Consider the following 20793-nt stretch of genomic DNA (forward strand, 5'->3'; position numbering starts at 1 on the left):
CAAAGCATTACTGGGACTCTTATCTATTGTATTTTTGAGAGGGGAAAATAGCTAAAAATTGGTTGTATATTCAATTTGATGTATTCAGCTGTCTAGCAACCTTTGTAAAGAACTCACCAGTAAATAATTACTGTAAACACCCAGTTTCTCCCCTCAGCTGCAGATGCAATAAAAGATTATTTCAGTGGAACACTAATTACAAACAGCTACCTCTGGAAGGGAATATGGCTATGGTTTGTCAAGTGAGGTACATTAGTTAAAGTAAATTTTTGTAAACAACAGCACATGACATCCTTTCATCAACCAGAAGTTATATTTAGGATAACAAAAACTGCTAAGAGCTAGACAAGACAAATATATACATGAAGTGAGAAGGGGATTTATGGAGAAATCATGTGACTTCACTTCTGCACTATGATAGGCAGGACAATTTGGTTTTGATTTAGTTTTCTCAAAGCACAATAAATAACAGGCATCAGAAATACAGTAAAATTAGCAAAATTTTGCAATTAGCTGATAAAAACTAAGCACAGGAAAATCCACCAGTTTGTATGCAACACTCTAGGTACCCCCTAGCTGAGAATCATGGTATTAATAGAACTCTGAGCATAAATGATGGGAATACAGTTGCAATACATTTCATTATGATTCATTAAATCACTAGTAAGTGATCTAATTAATCATTACATCACTTAATGAATAATCTAATTAATCCAGTGTGAAAAGAAATTGTCAAAATTAAATGCTCCAATACCAATGTGCAAATAGTTTCTTCCAATCATCACACTGAGAAATGCAAAACAATTATCCCCACATTCAACAATTCTATCAACTCTTGACCACTAATAACTGATAAAAGTTGACCATGCACTTGACTTCTGTCTTATAGAATTCAATTACAGAGCAAGAGAGAAAAAAAAGTTTTAGCATTTTTAACTTTCGGCACCTAAGTGGAGTTTCATACAGACCTCCATTCCAAGTATTATACATAATTATATAAAAAACAGTCAGTATATTCATGCTTTTTTATCAATATGATTTATCATGTACACAAAAGATGATTCTGCTATTTTAAAGTGGGACTACATATAACCACAGATACTACACAACAGCAGAACCAGAAATGCTACATACAAAAATTTCACGCTTATAGAAGTAAAAACACCTACTTGGTTGCCACAGGTTCACAAGTTCAGCTTTATACAGAAGGAAAGCAATTAATGAGCAGAAAAAACTGACATATTTCACAGTAAAGAATTTGTTTTGTTTGTTAAATCTTTTCTGCAATATCCAAATAACTGCTCTAATACTCTTTAAAGTAAAATTCATAATTTTAACAATAAATCAAGTATTTTTTTACTTGAGAAAACTTAAAGAATGCTGTAATACTGGCAGGTAAAACAAGATATATTGCACTGTCTGATGCAATTTTAAAGTTATTGTAATATCATTATATTAATATTTATTACTAATAAAACAAAGTATATCTCATTAGTTATACATCACATCCCAAATATTATGTATATTTCCATGGCTGCATAAGTCAGATACTTTGAAAATATGAAAACAACTATTAAACATGTGATGCAAAGCAGTGTTTACCTTTTTTTATAATAAATAAAAGGTAAGCTCAAAAAGTCCAGGAGACTGAATTTTTATTTACACAAATACAATATTTACAGATCATTACACAACACTGAATTCTTAAAAACAACTACATTTGCATACTTATTTTTCCACAATTTTTTTTTTTCCAACTGCAAAAAAAAGCTTTTTTGAAGGTTTTTTCCTTTATGAGTTTCATTGAGTTTATCATTGCTGCCATTATTTCTACTTCACCACAAAAATCATTGTCCCTTTAGCTGGGGGAGGACTGTATAACACAAGGCCAGGCAAATAAGGAGAGCAGTAAAAGGGCATTCATATGAGGAGACTTCGAATATGTGGGTTGTAGAGCTTGGAAACTAGGCACCTTAGAGGAGACTTGATTGAGGTGTTTAAGGCTCTGAGAGACAAGTAAAATGAATGAAGATGAAATTTTCATGGTTATGATTCTAGAACTAGGTTACAGGGAGAGATGTTTAGACTGGATTGCAGGCAGTTTTATTTTAGCCAGCGAGTTATAAATTACTGGAATAAGTTACCTACATGGGTGGTAGAGGCTGACAGTCTGGGGAAATTCAAAGGTCTGCAGGATAATTACCTACGGGAGGAGGGAAACATTTCTATTTGTCTATTTCCTTTTCTCTTATTAATTAATTATTTATTTTTAAAATTTTATTCTTATTTTTTTTAAATTTATTTTTTGGCTGGTGCAGCATAAGCCATAGACTTCCTTGCACCATGTAGCCATTGTTAAAACAGGTAACCCTCGTATAACACGGTAGTAGGTTCCTATAAAATCTGGTGTAGTGCGAAACCATGTTATATGGGACTAAGACCCAATACAAAAACAGGGGTTACATTCTGAAAGCTAACAAAAAAAATTTTTTTTATGACTATCGGAAACTTAATTTTTATTAAAAATTACTAATAACTGAACAAACGTCTTACAAACTGTGATACGTAATATGTCAGTTAATGTACGTTTATTTAATCTTCTTCCTCTACATTGCTGCTAAGCACAATCAAACGAAAACGTTTTCTGTTGCAGAAAATCTTCACCTTCTGAACTTTCTTTGGCAGCATCTAGATTTTGTGCATCTTCTGCTCTTTAATATATCAAGATTCTGGGGATTGTTTGCTTTTGCTTGATAGATCTTTGTAAATTGCATGGTATAGAGCTAAAAAAAGGAAGCTTCAAAAATGCTAAGCATTTTTGAACTTTGCCTTCCAGTCAAAGGATCTGCATTAAAAAAAAAATAGGATTCTAATTGTTCGGCTAAGTTTATGAATTTTCCCATATGCTTTTTAGTGTAAAATTTGGAACTTAAGAATTTATCTGCACTATAATCCTCCAAATTGATTTTGTTTACATCCGATGCCATTTCCACCAAATCTGCTTTGCCAGCCTCTTTTTCTACCAGTAATTCACGAACGGCTTCAGTAGTAATATAATCAAAACCTTCCCCTTCTACTATTGCACCGATTCTGTTTTTTGCCAGTTGGACCATATTTCCTGAATGAACTGACTGGCCATACATTTTTCCAACACACATGTTGAAGGTTTTACTTCTTTGAGCGATAAAGCTATGATTCTGATACAGTCCACAACTAAAAAAATGTTTCCATGCCTCCATCACTTCAATAGATTCAGAATTAATTTTTTCCAAAATCTATTGTAATGATTTCCTGCTGTAATGAGTTTTAAAGGTAGATATAATGCCTTGATCTAATGGATGAATTAAAGAAGTTGTATTAGGTGGTAGGAACATTACTTTAACATTTTGGATGACTTAAATCTTTTGGATGGCCTGGCACGATATCCAATAGTAATAAAACTTTTGAAATCTAGATTTTTCCACTTTAAATAGTTTTCCACAGCTGGCACAAAACAATTTAGAATCCATTCTTTAAATAAATCATCAGTTACCCAAATTATATCCAAATTCTTAAGCATAATTTAGGGCTGGAATTTAATTCACAACAAAGAAATTATTCCAATACACTTCTTAAGAACAAAGTTTAGTAACACCGATGAACCAAAATATTATCACCACCTACCAAATATGATGTTGGTCCTCCACTTGCAGCCAAAACAGCTCGTACCCGATGAGACATGGACGCAAGATTTCTAAATGTCTTATGGTATCTGGTACTAACACGTAACCAGCAGATCCTTTAACTCCTGTAAAGTCCGTGGTTGAGACGCTGCAGATCGGAGTTGCTATGCTATTCCAACACAAACCACAGATGCTCGATGGGATTAATGTCTGGAGAATTTGGAGGCCAGGGCAATACCTGCAAGTCTTCCTCGTGTTCCGTAAACCGCTCTTGAACAATCCGAGCAGTGTGGCATGGCACATTTTCCTGCTGAAAGACTGCACTGCCAGAGGGGAAGACCACTGCCATGAAAGGGTGTACCTGGTCAGCAATGATGTTTAGGTAGGTGGTAGACGTCAGTGCATGGCATATGGATGACTGGACCCTGGGTATCCCAGCAGAACATATGCCCAAAGCATGACACTGCCGCCACTGGCTTGTTTTCGTCCCACAGTGCATCCAGGTACCATCACTTTCCCAGGTAAACGACGCACACTTACCCGGCCGTCCACATGGTGCAACAGGAAACGTGATTCATCAGACCAGACGACCATTTTCCAATCACTCGAGGTTGTTTCGATGCTTGTGTGTCCATTGTAGGCACTGTCGTCAGTGAACCGTGGTTAGCATGGGCACTCTGAGTGGCCTGCGTCTATGCAGCCTCTTTTTCAGCAGGGTACGATGTACTGCGTGTTGTGACACGTTACTTGTGTCACCAGCATTCCAATTACCGGTTGCCACGTACCATCTGGGAGAGCCTCCACTCACCTCAAGCATCGGTGAGCTGTGGTCATCCAACACCTCGCCGGCAGTTCGTGGATTTTCCCTCCTTGGACCACTTTCTGTAGGTACTAACCACGTTGACCACGAGCACCCCACCAGCCGTGCTGTTTCGGATATGCTCTGACCCAATCATCTGGCTATTACAATCTGGCCTTTGTCAAACTCGCTTAAGTCCACTGCCTTTTCCCATCTAAAGAATAAGAGTAACACTGATTAATGGAGCTCAGTATCAGGTGTTTTTTATACCATGTCCTGACCCATTCATGTGCAATAGTTCACCTGCAGTTGCTTTGATTTGTATAATGACTCAATGTTTTGGCTCATCGGTGTACATACCTGGAAAATTTATAAATGGTCAAAAATCAAAATAACCTTAAAAAACCTTAAAAGTTACAAACTGAATGCCTTGAAGTCAGATTTTTATGGTCTCAAACAAGCACAAGTTCAATAGCACAGAACTTAACATGGAGATTTCCCAACAAAATAAAATACTGGAATTTTCCCCAATTTTTTTTTTTTTTTTTTTTTGCATAAGGACTAGCAAGGGGGATTCACAAAAGAATGCAAATGTTGAAAAATTGAATCCAACATAATAGCAGGTTTTATCCTGCACAAAAGATCAAAAATACCACATTATGTGTGCTTTACCGTAATTCTCTAACCGTGTTATAAAAGTACTGTGTTGTGCAAGGATTGCCGCAATTTAACAATCGTGTTAGAGCAAAACTGTGTTGTAGAAGTACCGTGTTATATGGGGATTGCCTATACTATTAACAGTGACCTCTGGATATAAAGTTAAAGAATTACATCTATATAATCAAAAGATAATTCCAGCATGGCTTTCTTTACCTTTGGACCTATTAATCTTGATTTATTCCCCCCCTCTCCATTCTTGCCCATAAATAAAAGTCTTATTTATGGGCAAACATTGTCTTCAGATCATAAAGATAACATTCCATTTCTTGTTATTACTGCTTTTTAGCAACCTGGATCATGACGACAAATTAACTAGTTCTCTTAAAAGTTACTTCTTCCATCTTATCTGCTATTAAAAAACAAAAAAGGATGCAAGGCAATGTCAGGTGGGTCAGAAACTGCTAACTAGAGGTGGATACACAGCCTATGCTAATGAGGCACTGACAGGTGGGTCAGAAAACTGCTAGCTTGCGGGGGGGGGGATGATATACACTAATAGTTTAACTAGAGCTGTGTGCAGAGGCAAAAGTGATTCTTGCACTGCTACTATTGATACATGTGGCAGCCTCAAAAGCAAGGTGGCTGGGACTTCATACCTTGCTATGTGTCATCATGGAACAAATGAATACTTGGGCTTTGTTAGGATAACTAAGAGTAAGAACACGTGCATGTATACCGGCATATACACTAATGCTAGGAGCACTGTAAATAAATTTGATGAATTTGAAGAACTGATAAAGTCTCTGAATGCAGACATTGTAGGAATAGCAGAGACATGTCACTCATACATAAATGGTGCTGAATTTAAATATGGGGAGTACAATGTATACAAGGACAGACAGGATAAGAGAGGTGGAGGGGTTATGCTCTTAGTTAAGAAAATTTAGAGTAGGAGTTTGTTATAGGCCTAATGACTGTGATGAGTATACCAAACAACTAGAGAGGGAAATAGTGGGCCAGCAAATCAGAATGTCTCATAATGGGGGATTTTAACTTTCAGATGTTGACTGGAATTTGTGGGTTGGTCACCCACATGCTAGTATGCCTTTTGTGGATTTCTTGGATTTCTTTGTTTTCCACAGCAGCATGTTAGAGAGGCACAATCCAGAATATAGAAATTTTTGCAGGCTGTTGCCAAGCTTTATGAAAATGCCTGATGACAATTATGAACTGATGGCTTGAAGGCAGTTGTTTTTCATTAAACAAAATTAACAAAAAACCACTGCCATATTTCTGCCAATGAATTGGTATTAAACCACTTCAGTTTAAGTGGAAGGCTAATAAAACTGGACCTAAGGAAATTTGTTTAGTTTTAATGTTTTAAACCCCTGAAATAATCTGCCTCCATGGGTTGACAGTCAAGTGAAATTTAAAAGATTTGATTTTTATGGTGCAAAAACATCAAAAGGTTATAATGCACCAGGAACAGAAATTTAAAGGGCAGTTGGATGGGTAACTTCTGACAACCTGCTTACGCCTTCATCTAAATTAGGAAGACAAAAATCAAACAAGCTTAAAGATAACATTTGATACAGTGATCCAAGTCTGTCTCTGACAAAAGTGAATCACTGAATCAAACATCACCGTATCACTAATATTTTGAGACTGTATTTGAGTTTCAGAGGAGATATGACCATGATTACATGCAGGCAAGAAGGTACTTTAGCATGAAAGAGATTCCTTTTGTTATGCTAGGACAATGATCACTGAGTCAGGCAGGTAGGTAGTAGAAAAAAAAAAAGTTCTAACTTGAGCACTCTGCATAATTTTCTTCCTCCTAATTCAGAATCTAGTTCTTTTGGCCTGTTAAAAGATATTGGATAACCTGGATTTTCATGTTTGTCTCTATTACATGAAAGCACCATTGTATAGTTAAAAAAGTTACTTAGTATGATCCATAATTTATGTTTATGTAACAAATTGTTGATCACCTTATAGCTGGAAGTTAAAGGCAGTCAATCGTGAAAACGACTAGCAGAGATTACACAAGCAAAGCATGAAATTCCTCAATGCAGTTCAAACATGTGGTCAGGAGATCACACAATATTAGTTTGACTTTTTACAAGAAGAGAAACACAGATTACAATTTCATTATATAAGTAGAAGCAAATGAATGAGGTGTATACTAAGCCCTCCTTTATGGCCTCATACTTTACTGATGCAAATGAGCAAGCTGATCAAGTTCAACATATTTTGGGTGTTAGATAGTACCAGGCACCGAGCATAATAGAAAAGGGGAGGTTTATGTTCTTTTAATGGATACAGCAGAAATCTAATCTCCTTGAATCATTTAGCTATCCTTTGATTATCATGAAAATATGACTGTGGCAAAGATTCACCAATTGGTTTTAAATGCTAAAATAAAGGTTAAGGACAAAGCAAAATTTCATATATGATGGTTCTACCAAATGCTGTAACAATCTAAGATATGATTAAATTATAAAAAACATTATCTAAGTTTTGTTTTTTTTAAAAAATAACTTAGAGCTGAATTTGAATGAGAAAATTCAAAGGAATATATACAACTCCGTGAGGGCACCTCCATAGCCAGGTGCAGCAGTGCGTAGCACACGCTTCTTGATTAGACCAGCGTTCGAGCCCATGACCACCAAATACGGAGGATGCGGAAAGGTCAGGGAATGACCATCGCATATCCCCCCGGAGCAATATGGCCTTAGTTGCTAATGCTCCTAAAAACCAATAACAAACAACAACAACTCAGTGAGGAGTGAAGTGGGTTAGGTACCCACTTCACATTTCCTTCGGGAGATATGAAGAGGTGTCAAACAGAATACTGAGGTAAGTATAGACTAGAATTGCTGCCTTTTAAAAATCTGACCTCGATTTGATTTGGCAGGGTTAATGTGGTGTATTCTTCACGTGCCTTGCCTGGTCCCCTGGAAGTTGGTGATTACTAAGGAGAAAGCATTTCTGTCTTCCACTAGTCTGAATAGTTTTTCTACATTTTGTATGCCAGTTCACTGTTGAATGTTATTCAGCCAAGACATTCACCTCCTACCAATCCCCCATTTTCCTCAATCTTGCCTTTTATTATCAACTGAGGCAGATGATATTTCTCTCCTCACAGAATATGGCCAAAATGAGAGATTTTCCTGCATTTGATGGTAGTTAAGGTTCTTTCTGTTCTTGCTCTGTGGAGGACTTCATTGTTGTTTACTAAGTCTGTCCATGGTATTCGCAACATCCTGCGATGTATCCACATCTTGAATGCCTCTAACCGGTTCAGTGAACTTGAGTCGAGATTCCATGTCTCGGCACCATATAAAATTATGGACCAGATGTAGCTTTTGACCATATATTGCCTTAATTTCAGTTTTAGGTTGTCATTGCAAAGAAGAGTCCTCATTTTCTTGAAGGTTGCTCTGGTGATTTCAATCCGACTTCATATTTCTTTCTCAGGGTCTAAGTTCTCTGTGATAGTGCTTACCAGGTATTTGAAGTGTCTGGTCAACATTTTCATACTGTTTGCAGCTAAAAATCATGAACTTGGTTTTCTTTTCATTAATATTAAGTCCCAACTCTGCTCCAGTCAAACCGATCCTATTGAGTAGCTGTTTAAGGCCTTCAATTGTAGCAGAGAATGAGAGTGTCGTCTGCATATCTAATATTATTTATGACTGCTTCATTAACTTTTACTTCCAGATGCAGCCTTGTCCAACTCCTTGTTGGATGTTGATGTAGTTTGTTCCTATTCCTTCTGCTTGGACTGTGGCTTTCTGACCCCAATAAAGATTCTTAGTAATGAGGATATCCTTACAATCTAGATGGGACTTGAAGTAGTTCAACCAGCTTATGATGTTGTACTTTGTCGAAGGCCTTCTTGTAGTCTATGAAGCATACAAATATCTTTTTGTTGGTCCAGACATTTTTGAAGAAGAACATTGATGCTAAACAATGCTTCACGTGTTTCGAAGGAATTCCTGAATCCCAGTTGAGCATCATCTAGTTCAAATTCACATTTAGCTCATTCTTGAATGAATCACCCGAAGAAACACCTTCAGCAATTGGTTCATCAGACTGATTAGACGATAATCTCCACATGTCTTTGGATTAGACTTCTTAGGGATCGTAATAAATGTTGATTTTAACCAGCTGTTTGGTATTTCACTGGTGTTATAAATTCAATTAAAGAGTTTTGTGATTTGACTGATGTTCTCTTCTTCAACGAGTTTTATGACCTCTACTTCTTCTACCCTAAGAATATCTGGACCCTCCAAGCCGTATTCAAAGCCTTCTGTGCCACTTCTGTTGTCACTGCATAGCTTGTATGTATAGCTCCCATGACCTTCAAGCTTCATCCAAAATAGGCTTGTTTGAGATGTCACGGTTATAGCATGCCACTTCTTGTATATCAAGGCTATTTCTTTGACTTTCATGCATGTGTTGACCACATTTTCTTTCAAGTTCTTCCATCTCCACACATTTCTCTGCCATCCATCGTTCTTCGGATTTCTTGATTGCTTTCTTTACCTCCTTTTGTATTATTCTGTACTCTTGAGTATCCCTTTTCACCTTTCTGTGTTGTTCCATTAGGTTTAGAATATTATCATTCATTCATCACTTTTTCTTGGTTTTTTCCCCTTTCTTTTAAATGATGTTCAAGGTATCTCTCAAAGTTCATTGAAGTTACAATGTGATGTATTACATATATAATTATTACAGGGACTTCTATTGTGATAACTATTACCTTGTATAAATTTCCAGTTTACAACTTTCAGTGCCACAGTTTAAAACATTGTTGTACATGATATATGTAGTTTTACAAATTACACACATTCTAAAAAACAATGTATATAATCATCATCATCATCATCAGCCATTTTCAATGCACTGCAGGATGAAGGCCTCTCCAGCAACTTTCCAGTTCCTTCTGTTTTCTGCAATGGCCATCCATTTACTACCCACAAACTCATGAATTTCATCTATTCATCTCCGCCATTGTCTTCCAGGTTTTCTTTTAGCTCCTCTTGGGTACCATTCTGTTATTTTCTTAGTCCATCTGTTATCGTCTTCGTGCTGTGTCTCCTGCCCAAGACCATTTTAGTTCTTCAGTTTTGATAAGAATGTCCTTTACTTGAGTTTGCTGCCTAATCCATATGTTTCTCTTGTTATCTAACAGTCTGATTCCCAATATAATTTGTTCCATTCTTCACTGTGTAATTCTCAGCTTCTCTTCCATTCTTTTGGTGAGTGCCCAAGTTTCACTTCCATAAGTCATGGTGGGGAGTATACATTGGTTCATTATTTTACGTTTCAGACAAACCAGGATATTGCTCCTCAGTATATGACTTTATTTCCTGAATGCTATCCATCCAAAATTTATTCTTCTCTTGACTTCCAGCCATTTATCATTATTACAGCTAATAACTTGTCCCAGATAAGTATGTGACTCCACCTGTTCAATTACTGCTCCTTCAATCATTGTGTTCCTTTCTGTGGTATACTTGTTCATCATTACTTTTATTTTAGCCATATTCATCTTTAGTCCAAAATTCCTTACTAACTGTGCATAACTGATTAAGATTTTCCTCTAATTCTTTGGGATCGTGGCTTATGACCACAATGTCATCTGCAAATCGAAAATGGTTTAGGCACTCTCCATTCACATTGACTCCTTTCTGTGACCAGTCTAATCTTCTGAAAGCTTCTCAAGGGCAGCAGTAAACAACTTTGGAGATATTGTCTCCTTGTTGAACTCCTTTCTCAATTTTAAATTTACTACTGTCTAGTCTAATAAAGGAGGTAGCATTCTCATATATTTTCTTAAAAATCATAATATATGGGGTATCTATGCCTTGTCTTTCCAGTGCCTGAAACATTGCCTTATGCTGTAGGGAGTCAAATGCCTTTTCATAATCCACAAATGGCAGGCATAATGGTGTTTTATATTCTTTTGCTTTCTCTATTAGTTGTGATATTATGTGAACAACTTGTAGATGTGGGATAACAGGCTAATTGGTCTATAAATTCCAATTTCGGATTTATCTTCTTTCTTATGCAGCAAAACTATGATTGCATTATTCCACTCCTTAGGCAATGGATGGCAGAGAAATGTGTGGAGATGGAAGAACTTGAAAGAAAACATGTGGTCAACACACGCATGAAAGTCAAAGAAATAGCCTTGATATACAAGAAGCAGCATGCTATAACCCTGACACCTCAAACAAGCCTATTGTGGATGAAGAAGAAGCTCGAAGGACATGGGAGCTATACATACAAGCTATTCAGTGACAACAGAAGTGGCACAGAAGGATTTGAATATTGCTTGGAGGATCCAGATATTGTTAGGGAAGAAGTATTTGCCAACGATATGCCATATCATTGGCAAAAATATATAATAATAAACAATATCAAATTCCATGAATTGAAAATTATATTTTCTCTACCATTCTATAACCCAGAGAAATGACTACAAAATCTAGAACTGAAACATGGAATACTAAAAACAGACTCCAAGTCAAACCCAAAGAGAAACAGTGACCTTAGTGTATACAAATAACAATGACAGAGAGAGAGAGAGAGAGAGAGAGAGAGAGAGAGAGAGAGAGAGAGAGAGAGAATGAGAATAAAAACAGAACCAAATAACTTTGTAAGCTGTTTTTAAATTTTAAAATCTATTTAGCATAGGATACTCAATCATTAAAGATACAGTAGTGTGTTGAAAATCCAAATGTCAATAATTCGAAATGTCAGTAATCCGAACGAGTCAGAATTTCTTTTTTTTATGCTGGTGCCATAAAATAATTACAGTAAAGGCCAGTTATTGCGATCACGTTGCAAACTGAATTTTGATTCTATTAAACGGCAATTGTAATAAGTGAAAACTGGAGGAATATCATTCACAGGTTATAAAAATGTAGATATAAAACACAAATTTACTGGCAGCACTTACTAAATTTCGGACTGAAGTAAAACCAATTTGTCTTGAAAATTGTAACGCAGAAATGACAAATTATGTCACTTCCTAAATGACACTAACGCAGTCAGTCACAAACATTGATTTTTAAATGTGAAAAAATTTTTAACGGCACCTACTAAATTTTGTTCCAACAATCAGTGTTCGGCCCATTGGCAAAAATGTGAAATGGAAATGACAAATTATGTCACTTTCTAAATGACACTAATGCAGTCACACTAATGTTGATTCAGTAGAGTAAGTAGCAGGCGGGTGTGAGCATAAATTGTTACATCATTATTTCGGACTGAAATAAAACAGATGAACAATGTAAACTGAATGAACATTTACATCATTTAGGAAGTAGCGGGCGTGAAGATAAAATGTTAACACCATTCATAACTTCAGGCTATTTTAAAATGGTTCTGATTTCCATCAAAGATGTTTGCACATAACATCTTCTGTGCGTATGGGGTACACATGCACTTTTTTCCCCCTTACCAATTAAACAAAATTAAATGATACGTGAAAATCGGAAGAATATTATCCACAGGTTAGCCAAATAAAAATAAATTTATGCTTATGTATATAGTTTAATTAATATACACACAGTACTAATTAAACAACACTTTGTTATCCGTTATTCAACACACTTTGTAATCTGATATTTCTGTTCAATAACTTTTTTTTGGGGGTTGTAAAATCTAAAACAGTAAAAAAAATGTGTCAATCAATAACAAAAAACATGGCAAGCAGACATTGCAACTAACACGATATGTGCAAGTGAGATACGGAGTAAAAATATTCTATAAACAGAGTTATATTTTATCATACTGTGGTTTTCTTCGTATTTTAAAAGAAAGCAGAAATTTTTAACAACTGAATTGAAGATTGAGATTTTAAACAGACTTTCAAAGAGAAAAAGTGGATCGTCATTAGCAAAATTTTATGAGGTGGAAAGTCAACCATAACAGACATTAAAAACAACAAGGAAACTATTTTAAAGTTAGCATTGAAACACTTGATTCAGATGATGCAAAAAAAAAAAAAAAAACTACGAGAACAGCTAATGAGCCATCCCTTGAAGATGCCATTTATTTGTGGTTCACATGGAGGCGAAGTTTAGGAGAACCCATATCTGGACAATTGTTGTGTGAAAAGGTGCTGGATTTTAACAAAAAATTAGGTGGTCAAGATTTTAAAGCCAGTGGTTTTATTTCTTAGCTTACTATAAACCTTTTTTTTTTTTTTTTTTTTTTCAGGACCAACAGCCTTCCCATTAGCTACTTTAGGTAATCAATTTGTTCAGTAACTGATTTTGGTTTTTTTTTTTTATGTTCCAAAATTCATTTCCCTACTCCATACTCAGTATAAAGGTGCCACCATTACCAACTTCAATTTTTCAATGACATCAATTTTCATACTGAAATATTTACAATTTATAGAGATTTTTGCAACACAGTTCACAACAGAATGCAAAGCAATTCAGCTTGTACACATGTATACACAGTAACTGACGGCACAGAGAGACTTCACTGAAGTGTCACCTCATTTAAAAAATAGTATTTTTAAAAACTTTTAAAAGAACCAAATAATAATATAAATGTAGCTATTCTTGCTCATAATACAGAATGTATCACTGTATGCAAGTTCCCACAATGCAATTTCTCATCATGGATAGTAGTTTCATGTGAAATGAACTGTGAACATCAAACTTTCCTGCAACACATATCACAGAATACCAGCAGAAACTACAAAAATGACTTACTGTACAGTATTTCAAAACCAGTTGTGCTGCTCTTCAAAATAAAAATACTTCACATTTGGGTTTTTGTATCTAATGTTATTAAACACCATTAAGTCCAGCCTTCCCATTAGCTTCAAATTAAATTAACTTTACAGTTGATACACATTAATAAACTTATATACATATGCACCAACAGATGTGACAGATAGTACCATAAGCAACACCTGTCACTGTAATTTAATTATATATTAATTGTCCACCTGCATCATATCCTATTCCTTATTTTACTTCAAAAAGTGTTTTTCCTTTTTTTTTTAATATAAAGAACATATCACAAATCTAGAAACCATTTTCAAGCAACATCCACAAATTTAATTATATAAGAGTTCTATAACAAGTGGAATGTTAAATAATAAATTGACATGTACAATGATATTTCTTGAATATGCTTTTGAGAAAAATTCACTTTTTTATAATTTCAATACATTGAAATAAAAAATTTACTTACCTAATGTTCTGCTCATAGTCATGTATTTAGAATCTTCCTTTTCTTTATTGGAAGTATCTAACCACTTTAATGCATCCAGTACAGCTTGTGGATTTTGTTTTTGTTCAGATTTTGTGATATTAGAACTTTGCAAGAGTTTTGCCCATGAATCTGGCATTCCCTAATGAAGTGATAAAAGTTCACAATATATATAAATATTTAATAATCAAAAATTGTAACTTAAGTTATAAACACAGACCAAATTTCTGTTAAACACAGGGTTATATATATATTAAAAAAAAAAAAAAAAAAATTGCAAACACTGCCATAACATGTTTGGAAGAGAGAGCACTGGAATTACAGATGCCACAAAATGTCAAAAAAAAAAAAAAACCAGCATACTGACTGCTTTCGAATAATCTACGAACTTAGGAAATGTTAGGATTGTTTGGTATTCTGACAGCTAAATGAAAAAGTTGTATTAGAAAACAGAAGCCTGCTGGAGTTGTATTTAAACTCCAGTGTTATGAAAATCAGACTGGAAAAAGTAGTTTCAAAGAAGGGAAATCAAAAAAGTTCTGAATGATTTGAAGAGTTGAGAGAACAGAGGTAACAGATTTATTTGACAAAATGGGATCAAGAGATTTTAAGTTTAGAGAAAATCAAAAAGAGTAGATTTCAAATTAGAAAGTCTGACAGACAGACAGTATTACAGTGGACATGTGTACAAATACCACCTTTGAAGTGAAAGGAATCGCAGATCAAATAACTAAAACAATTGAGATGGGTAGTGGTTGAGACAACTAAAAATTGTAATATTTGACATAATCCAGTCAGGGCTTGGAAGACTATAGATGGAAATTAACATCACTGAGATTGGAACTGAGATCATACACATTTGTGAAATGAGTTTTTTGAAGGCTTATATCTTTTCACAAATAAGTTTGTTCTATTAGTTTGACTATTTATGATCAGTCAGTAGATACACCCAGCTCCTTGACATAACACAGTCTAAACAATGCCTCATGCATACACACTACTCAGACTCCCTCCAGTAGTCACTCAATGAGTGACTGGAGAGAGGTGGCAAGATTATAAATTAGCTGATCTGGACATCTCCTCAAAGAGTATTCAACACTCATCAGCAGTGTTGCGAAAATTGTGTTAAAATGGAATCCCAAAAATACAAGGATTGGATTGCACTATGATGCTCATCATAACCTCAAACTCACACTGCATGACAGAAGAGATGCTGGAGCTTTGCTCTGGAGACTAAACATGGCTTAGTCTCCAGAGTAAAGGATCAATAGGTCATACTGCACTAGGTGATAAGAATTGTCTTATCCTATTATTGCCTGATAACAAAGAGACTTGGCCATTCGCTCTGTGATTTGAACACCACAACACAACCGCCGCTTGTGGTGATTCACACTTTCAGTATAACAGCTGCACTTTTTCTGACTTTGCAAGTGGGTGGCTGGGGAATAACTATGGTTACTAACAATCCCACCATTATGAAGCAAGCAGAGGATTTGGATGTCATGGAATAATTGTACTTTGCCAAATGTTGAGTGAGGAGTCTAAACATCAGCTCCAATGTTTTAGACTCCCAGGCAGCAGCTCTAGCTGTTGTACCAGGAGGAATATCTGTGAAAAGCTTCAAAGGATCCTAGTTTGGAAGAGAGGGTGGAATTTCCTTAAGTAACATACTTGAAATAATATTATCCTGTGCAATGACATTGAACATTTAGAATTCAGTGGTTCCCTTCAGTTTCTCATATCAATCTAACCAGGAGAAGACCCTCCCAATCTCTTAAGTTAGACAGAGGGACAGATCCAGAAATAATTTTATACTCCATACCCTCTCATGATAACCTGTTAGTAGGGGAACCAGTTATGACTACTAAACAAGCAAAGATGTATTGACAAAATGGGACTAAGTCAACCAAACTGGATATATTATAAGTTGAAACAGTATCACTGTGGTAAGACAAAGCAACTGAGGTGCATACCAGCTGGGATGTTGCCTAGTCAGCAAGGTTCCCACTGCACTAAATATCATCAATGAATAAATTAATACACCCTTACTGAAATTATTATTATTATAATTAGCCATATGGTGCAAGGAAGCCTTGAGGCTTTTGCTGCACCAGCAAAAAAAAAAAAAAAAAAAGTTACCCTGAGAGAGAGAGCACGAGAGAGAGCAAGTGTCAGAAGTAGAAGGGAATCACCAAGAAGAGAAAAATGATGATATCTATCTCAAGACTCTGGGTGTGCAAAGCCCATACTCACCATATGTGAGCACCTGGGGGTAAATAAAGAAATATGCAAGAGGAATAAAATAAAGTCTTATAAAAATTTTGGGAAGGATATGGAAAACAATATAAGGAAGGAAGGAAGAAAGGAATGAAAATATTAACTACATGGTGCTGAAGCACAGGTTTTTACAGCATTGGAAAATGGCTTAAAATTAAATTCAGACTGACACAGAGATGCACCCTATCACCACTTTTTACAATTTTTGTGAACCATTTAATAAAAAAAGAGTGCAGTTACTGACAAAGTTGAGCAGGAGAGATAAAAGCTTAACTGTTATTATATGTATATGCTATTAAATTACAGTTTGTTAGCTCTTCAACTCTAAATAAATTAGGTATCAGCTGTGGAGAATGTGGCATAAAAATTATATAAAAATAATTATAATATAGATAGAAATGACCTAGCTAATGAAAAATAGTAATGGAAATGGATTATTCCTTGCAAACTAAAAACTGGCAACGTGCAATGTAAGGGGGGGGAAAGATTGAAAAAAAGTTTGTGGCCTGCTTATGCAAGAGTGGTAGAGTGTTCAAAATTTCTGTACTATGTATATCTTAGTGCATTTGCATCATTAATACACAGCCAATTATAAATTAGCAAATTATTTGCAACAGCGGCATTGTTTAAGTTACATCTCATATTGTGAATACCTTCATGACGAGTTGCCATAACACTGCACTACTTCGAATAAGTAACGCTTCACCTAAAGGAGAAGACTAATGTTATTTATTCTCAGTGGATACCACCACACAGACGGCACCGTTTCAGGGCTATCTGGCTCTTCTTCGATGCAAGTGCACTAAGATATACATAGTCCAACTCTTATGCAGCTTGAGGCATAAGCCCTTAATGCATTAGAGTCCTAAATTTCTGTACTTAATCTATAACACTTCAAATAGCAACCCACCAAATTTCATGCAGCTTCAATAATGTCTTTTTCAATTACAGATCTTGAATCAACAAAGCTGTGTGAATGGGGAAAGTAAAACACAGTCAATTACTATGCAGTCATCCAGTATTTGGGTAAAAAAAAAAAAAAAGACTAATGCCAAAGGTAATTCATAAAGATATGGTTACAACATTGGTGGAGCGTGCCCGTTTCTATTCCATGATTAAGAAGTGGTCAGCAGAATTTAAATGAGGAAGAGAGAGTCTGAAAGATGACCCATGCTGTTGAAGTCCAGTAATATCTATCACTGCAGAATTTGCTAACAGTATGCATGATCTGGTGATGAGTGATCAATGAGTGACAGTTCAGCACATTGCCAGTATATCTTCAGCATCACATCTGAACGTGTGACCACTTAATAACAGAGATTCTCAATATGACAAAAAGGCATCATCGCGATGGGCCCCAAATTTGTTGACAGCAGATCAAAAAATATACAAGAGTTGTCAAGTGAATGCTTGCATCATTTTCAAGCATATTCAGCAATTTACTAACAAGATTTCTGACCATGGATGAGATATGGGCCTATCACTTTCAGCCAGAGACAAGTAGTCCAGAAAGCAGAAACACAGCTTTTCTCCCCCTTTCTTCTGTTGGCAAGGGGATGGAACATTGCTAATGGAATACCTTCAGGAAGGCCAGACAGTGAAAACAAAGACAAACACCAAGGAAAACTGAGCAAAGGAGTCTTGTTCCACCAGAACAATACACCTGCTCACAAGTCTGTCATTGCTGTGGCCGCACTGCATGAGTATGACTTTGAAATCTTGGACATCCCTGTACAACATTCTAAAAGAATCTATAAAAAGTCAGTGAAGGTGTCAAAAGAGATAATTTGATTGGATACTATGATGTGGTTACAAACGGTACTAGATGCAAAAAATAATTTTCATATCATATACTTGGATTTCAGGAAAGCTTTTCACACTGTTGCCATGGAAGATTACTGTACAAATTGGAACAGTATGATACTAAGGATAAGTTGCTACAATGGATAAAAGGGTGGTTGATTGGAAGAAGACAGACAGAGTGGTAATCAGTGGATGCTGCTTTTCACAGACTAAATGTTATTAGTGGAGCACCACAGGGTTCAGTGCTGGACCCACTGTTGTTTTGTATATTTATCAATGATTTGATGAATGTATATGTGTCAAAATTTGCAAATGACAAAGGTTGGCAGGGTTGTTAATGACAGTAAATGGCAGTGTGCTGCTGCAACAGGAACTAAAAAATTTAGGCAGATTGGCTGAGAAGTGGCAACTGAAGTTTAACCTTGACAAATGCAAAGTACTGCATATGGGTAGAAGTAACCCCAGAGGAACGTACCAAATGTGTGGTACTACACTTAAGGTGGTAGAAAATGAAAGACCTGGGAGTAATTGTGCAGTCAGATATGAAGTTTTCTGAGCAATGCAGACAGGCTGCCAGGGCAGTTCATGGGGTTTTGTCAATAATATATAGGAATTTTGCTAGCAGAGAAAAGGAGATGATTATCCCTCTTTATAAGGCAATGGTCAGGCCATGCCTTGAGTACAGGTCTGGAGGCCTCATTTTAGGAAGGATGAGGATTTGCTTGAGCATGTACAGAGAAGGGCAACAAGATTGGTGAGGGGAACGAAGGGGTCCTCTTACCAAGAAAGGCTTAAGTTCTGCAAATTGCAGCAGCTGGAGACTAGGCACCTGCGGGGTGATCTGACTGAGGTGTATAAGGCCTTGAATGGGTTGAGCACACAGAATTCTGATGGGATTCTTCTGCTTGCTCAGATTACAAACCTGAGGGGGCAAATTGAGGAAAGACAGTTGTAGAATAGTGTGCGGAAATTTGCCTTTAGGCAGCAGATGGTTTAATTGCTGGAATAAACTTCCATCTGTCGTTGTGGAAGTTGATAGCTTAAATAAATTCAAGGAGAAAATGGACAAACTTTTAGAAGGAATGGTTGTGTGAAATTGTTTTTTTTTTTTGGCTGATGCTACATAAGCTCATAATGCTTGCTTTCTTGCATTGCATGCCTCTATTACTATAGAACGTTCAGTTTGGTGGTTAGGTTTTTCTTTATGTCTGCAACATCTTGAAATCTCTCCTTTCGGGGCAGTTTTTGCCTTAGAAAAGAGGAAGTCTGCTGGTGCTACCTCGAGAGAGTAGGATGGATGGTTGATTTGCACAATGCCATGTCTGGCATTGTGCAGATCAACTATCTCTGGCATTATAACAGAAATGCCTTCACAACAAGTGTGAAATGGGTGGGGGCATGTGGTGCAATAAGAACCAGATGCCTTTCTCTCAAAACTACAGCTTCAACCAGGAAATGCACTTCAATAGTTTCTGAAGCATTTGTCTCTGCAGAAAGAAAGGTCAAACGATGATTATGCTGGTCGGATGAGTCACGTTATTTACTCCACACTGTGGATGGTTGCATATGGATTTGGCATCAACAACATGAGGCTCTTCAACCAACATCAATGGTATCAAAAGTGCAGGCCAGTGGAGGCAGTTGTATGGTGTGGGGCATGCTTCACTGGCAGGAACTTGGATCCCTTGTGCATGCACAACAACGTATCACTGGTCTTCGCTATCGTCAACTGCTTGCTGACTGTGTACACCCTGCTGTTACACTTTTTCCTGAATTGCAATGGTGACTTTCAAGCCATCGGGCACTTGACGTTCAGGAATGGTTTGAGGTACACAGTTCTAACTTCCAGCATATCAATTAGCCTCCGAACTTCCCCCAATATCAATCCCATAGAGCACTTGTGGGACACTATAGAAAGGCATATCAGGCATCTGGATACATCAATCACCTCCACATACCTGCATTGCTAGCCGCATTATACACAGCTTGGTTGGCCATACTCCCCCAAACACTTCTGACATCTTGTTGAATCAATGCCACGTCGGATAGCTGCTGTACTGAGGACAAAAGGAGAACCTACGAAGTATTAGGTAGGTGGTCATAATTCAGTGATCACTCAATGTATAGAGTTGGAAAATGAATATTCTGAAAGCATAGTTATGCGAGAGGCTTCACTATAAAGCATGCTTGCATTTTAATAATAGTCTAGATAAATCAAATTGGGGAGCAGAGCAATTATTTGGCAATAAATTTTATAAACTGGCCAGTTTCCAGTTAATTAAGAAGAAAAAAAAAGTGCACTAAAGGTAGTTTCATCACATACATTCACAGCTGCAAATTATA

At 36.3% G+C, this 20793-nt stretch overlaps 1 protein-coding gene across 4 annotated transcripts in view; it reads right to left on the reverse strand.

Moving 5' to 3' along the window:
* The window catches only part of Pak (serine/threonine-protein kinase PAK 3-like protein), a 251389-nt gene that overhangs the window by 187846 nt on the left and 42750 nt on the right, over positions 1 to 20793 (reverse strand). For 2 of the 4 annotated variants that reach the window (XM_090375933.1, XM_090375931.1), the window contains exons 5-6: positions 14353 to 14512; positions 1170 to 1196 (exon numbers count right to left, since the gene is read on the reverse strand). In XM_090375933.1, coding sequence (XP_090232059.1) covers positions 1170 to 1196; positions 14353 to 14512 — 187 coding nt within the window. The remainder of the gene's footprint in view (positions 1 to 1169; positions 1197 to 14352; positions 14513 to 20793) is intronic. The other 2 variants (XM_090375934.1, XM_090375932.1) reach the window with 1 other exon arrangement.

This window comes from Mastigoproctus giganteus, chromosome 6 (genome assembly GCF_048544385.1).
Source record: "Mastigoproctus giganteus isolate SK-2022 chromosome 6, ASM4854438v1, whole genome shotgun sequence".
Lineage (NCBI taxonomy): Eukaryota > Metazoa > Arthropoda > Arachnida > Uropygi > Thelyphonidae > Mastigoproctus > Mastigoproctus giganteus.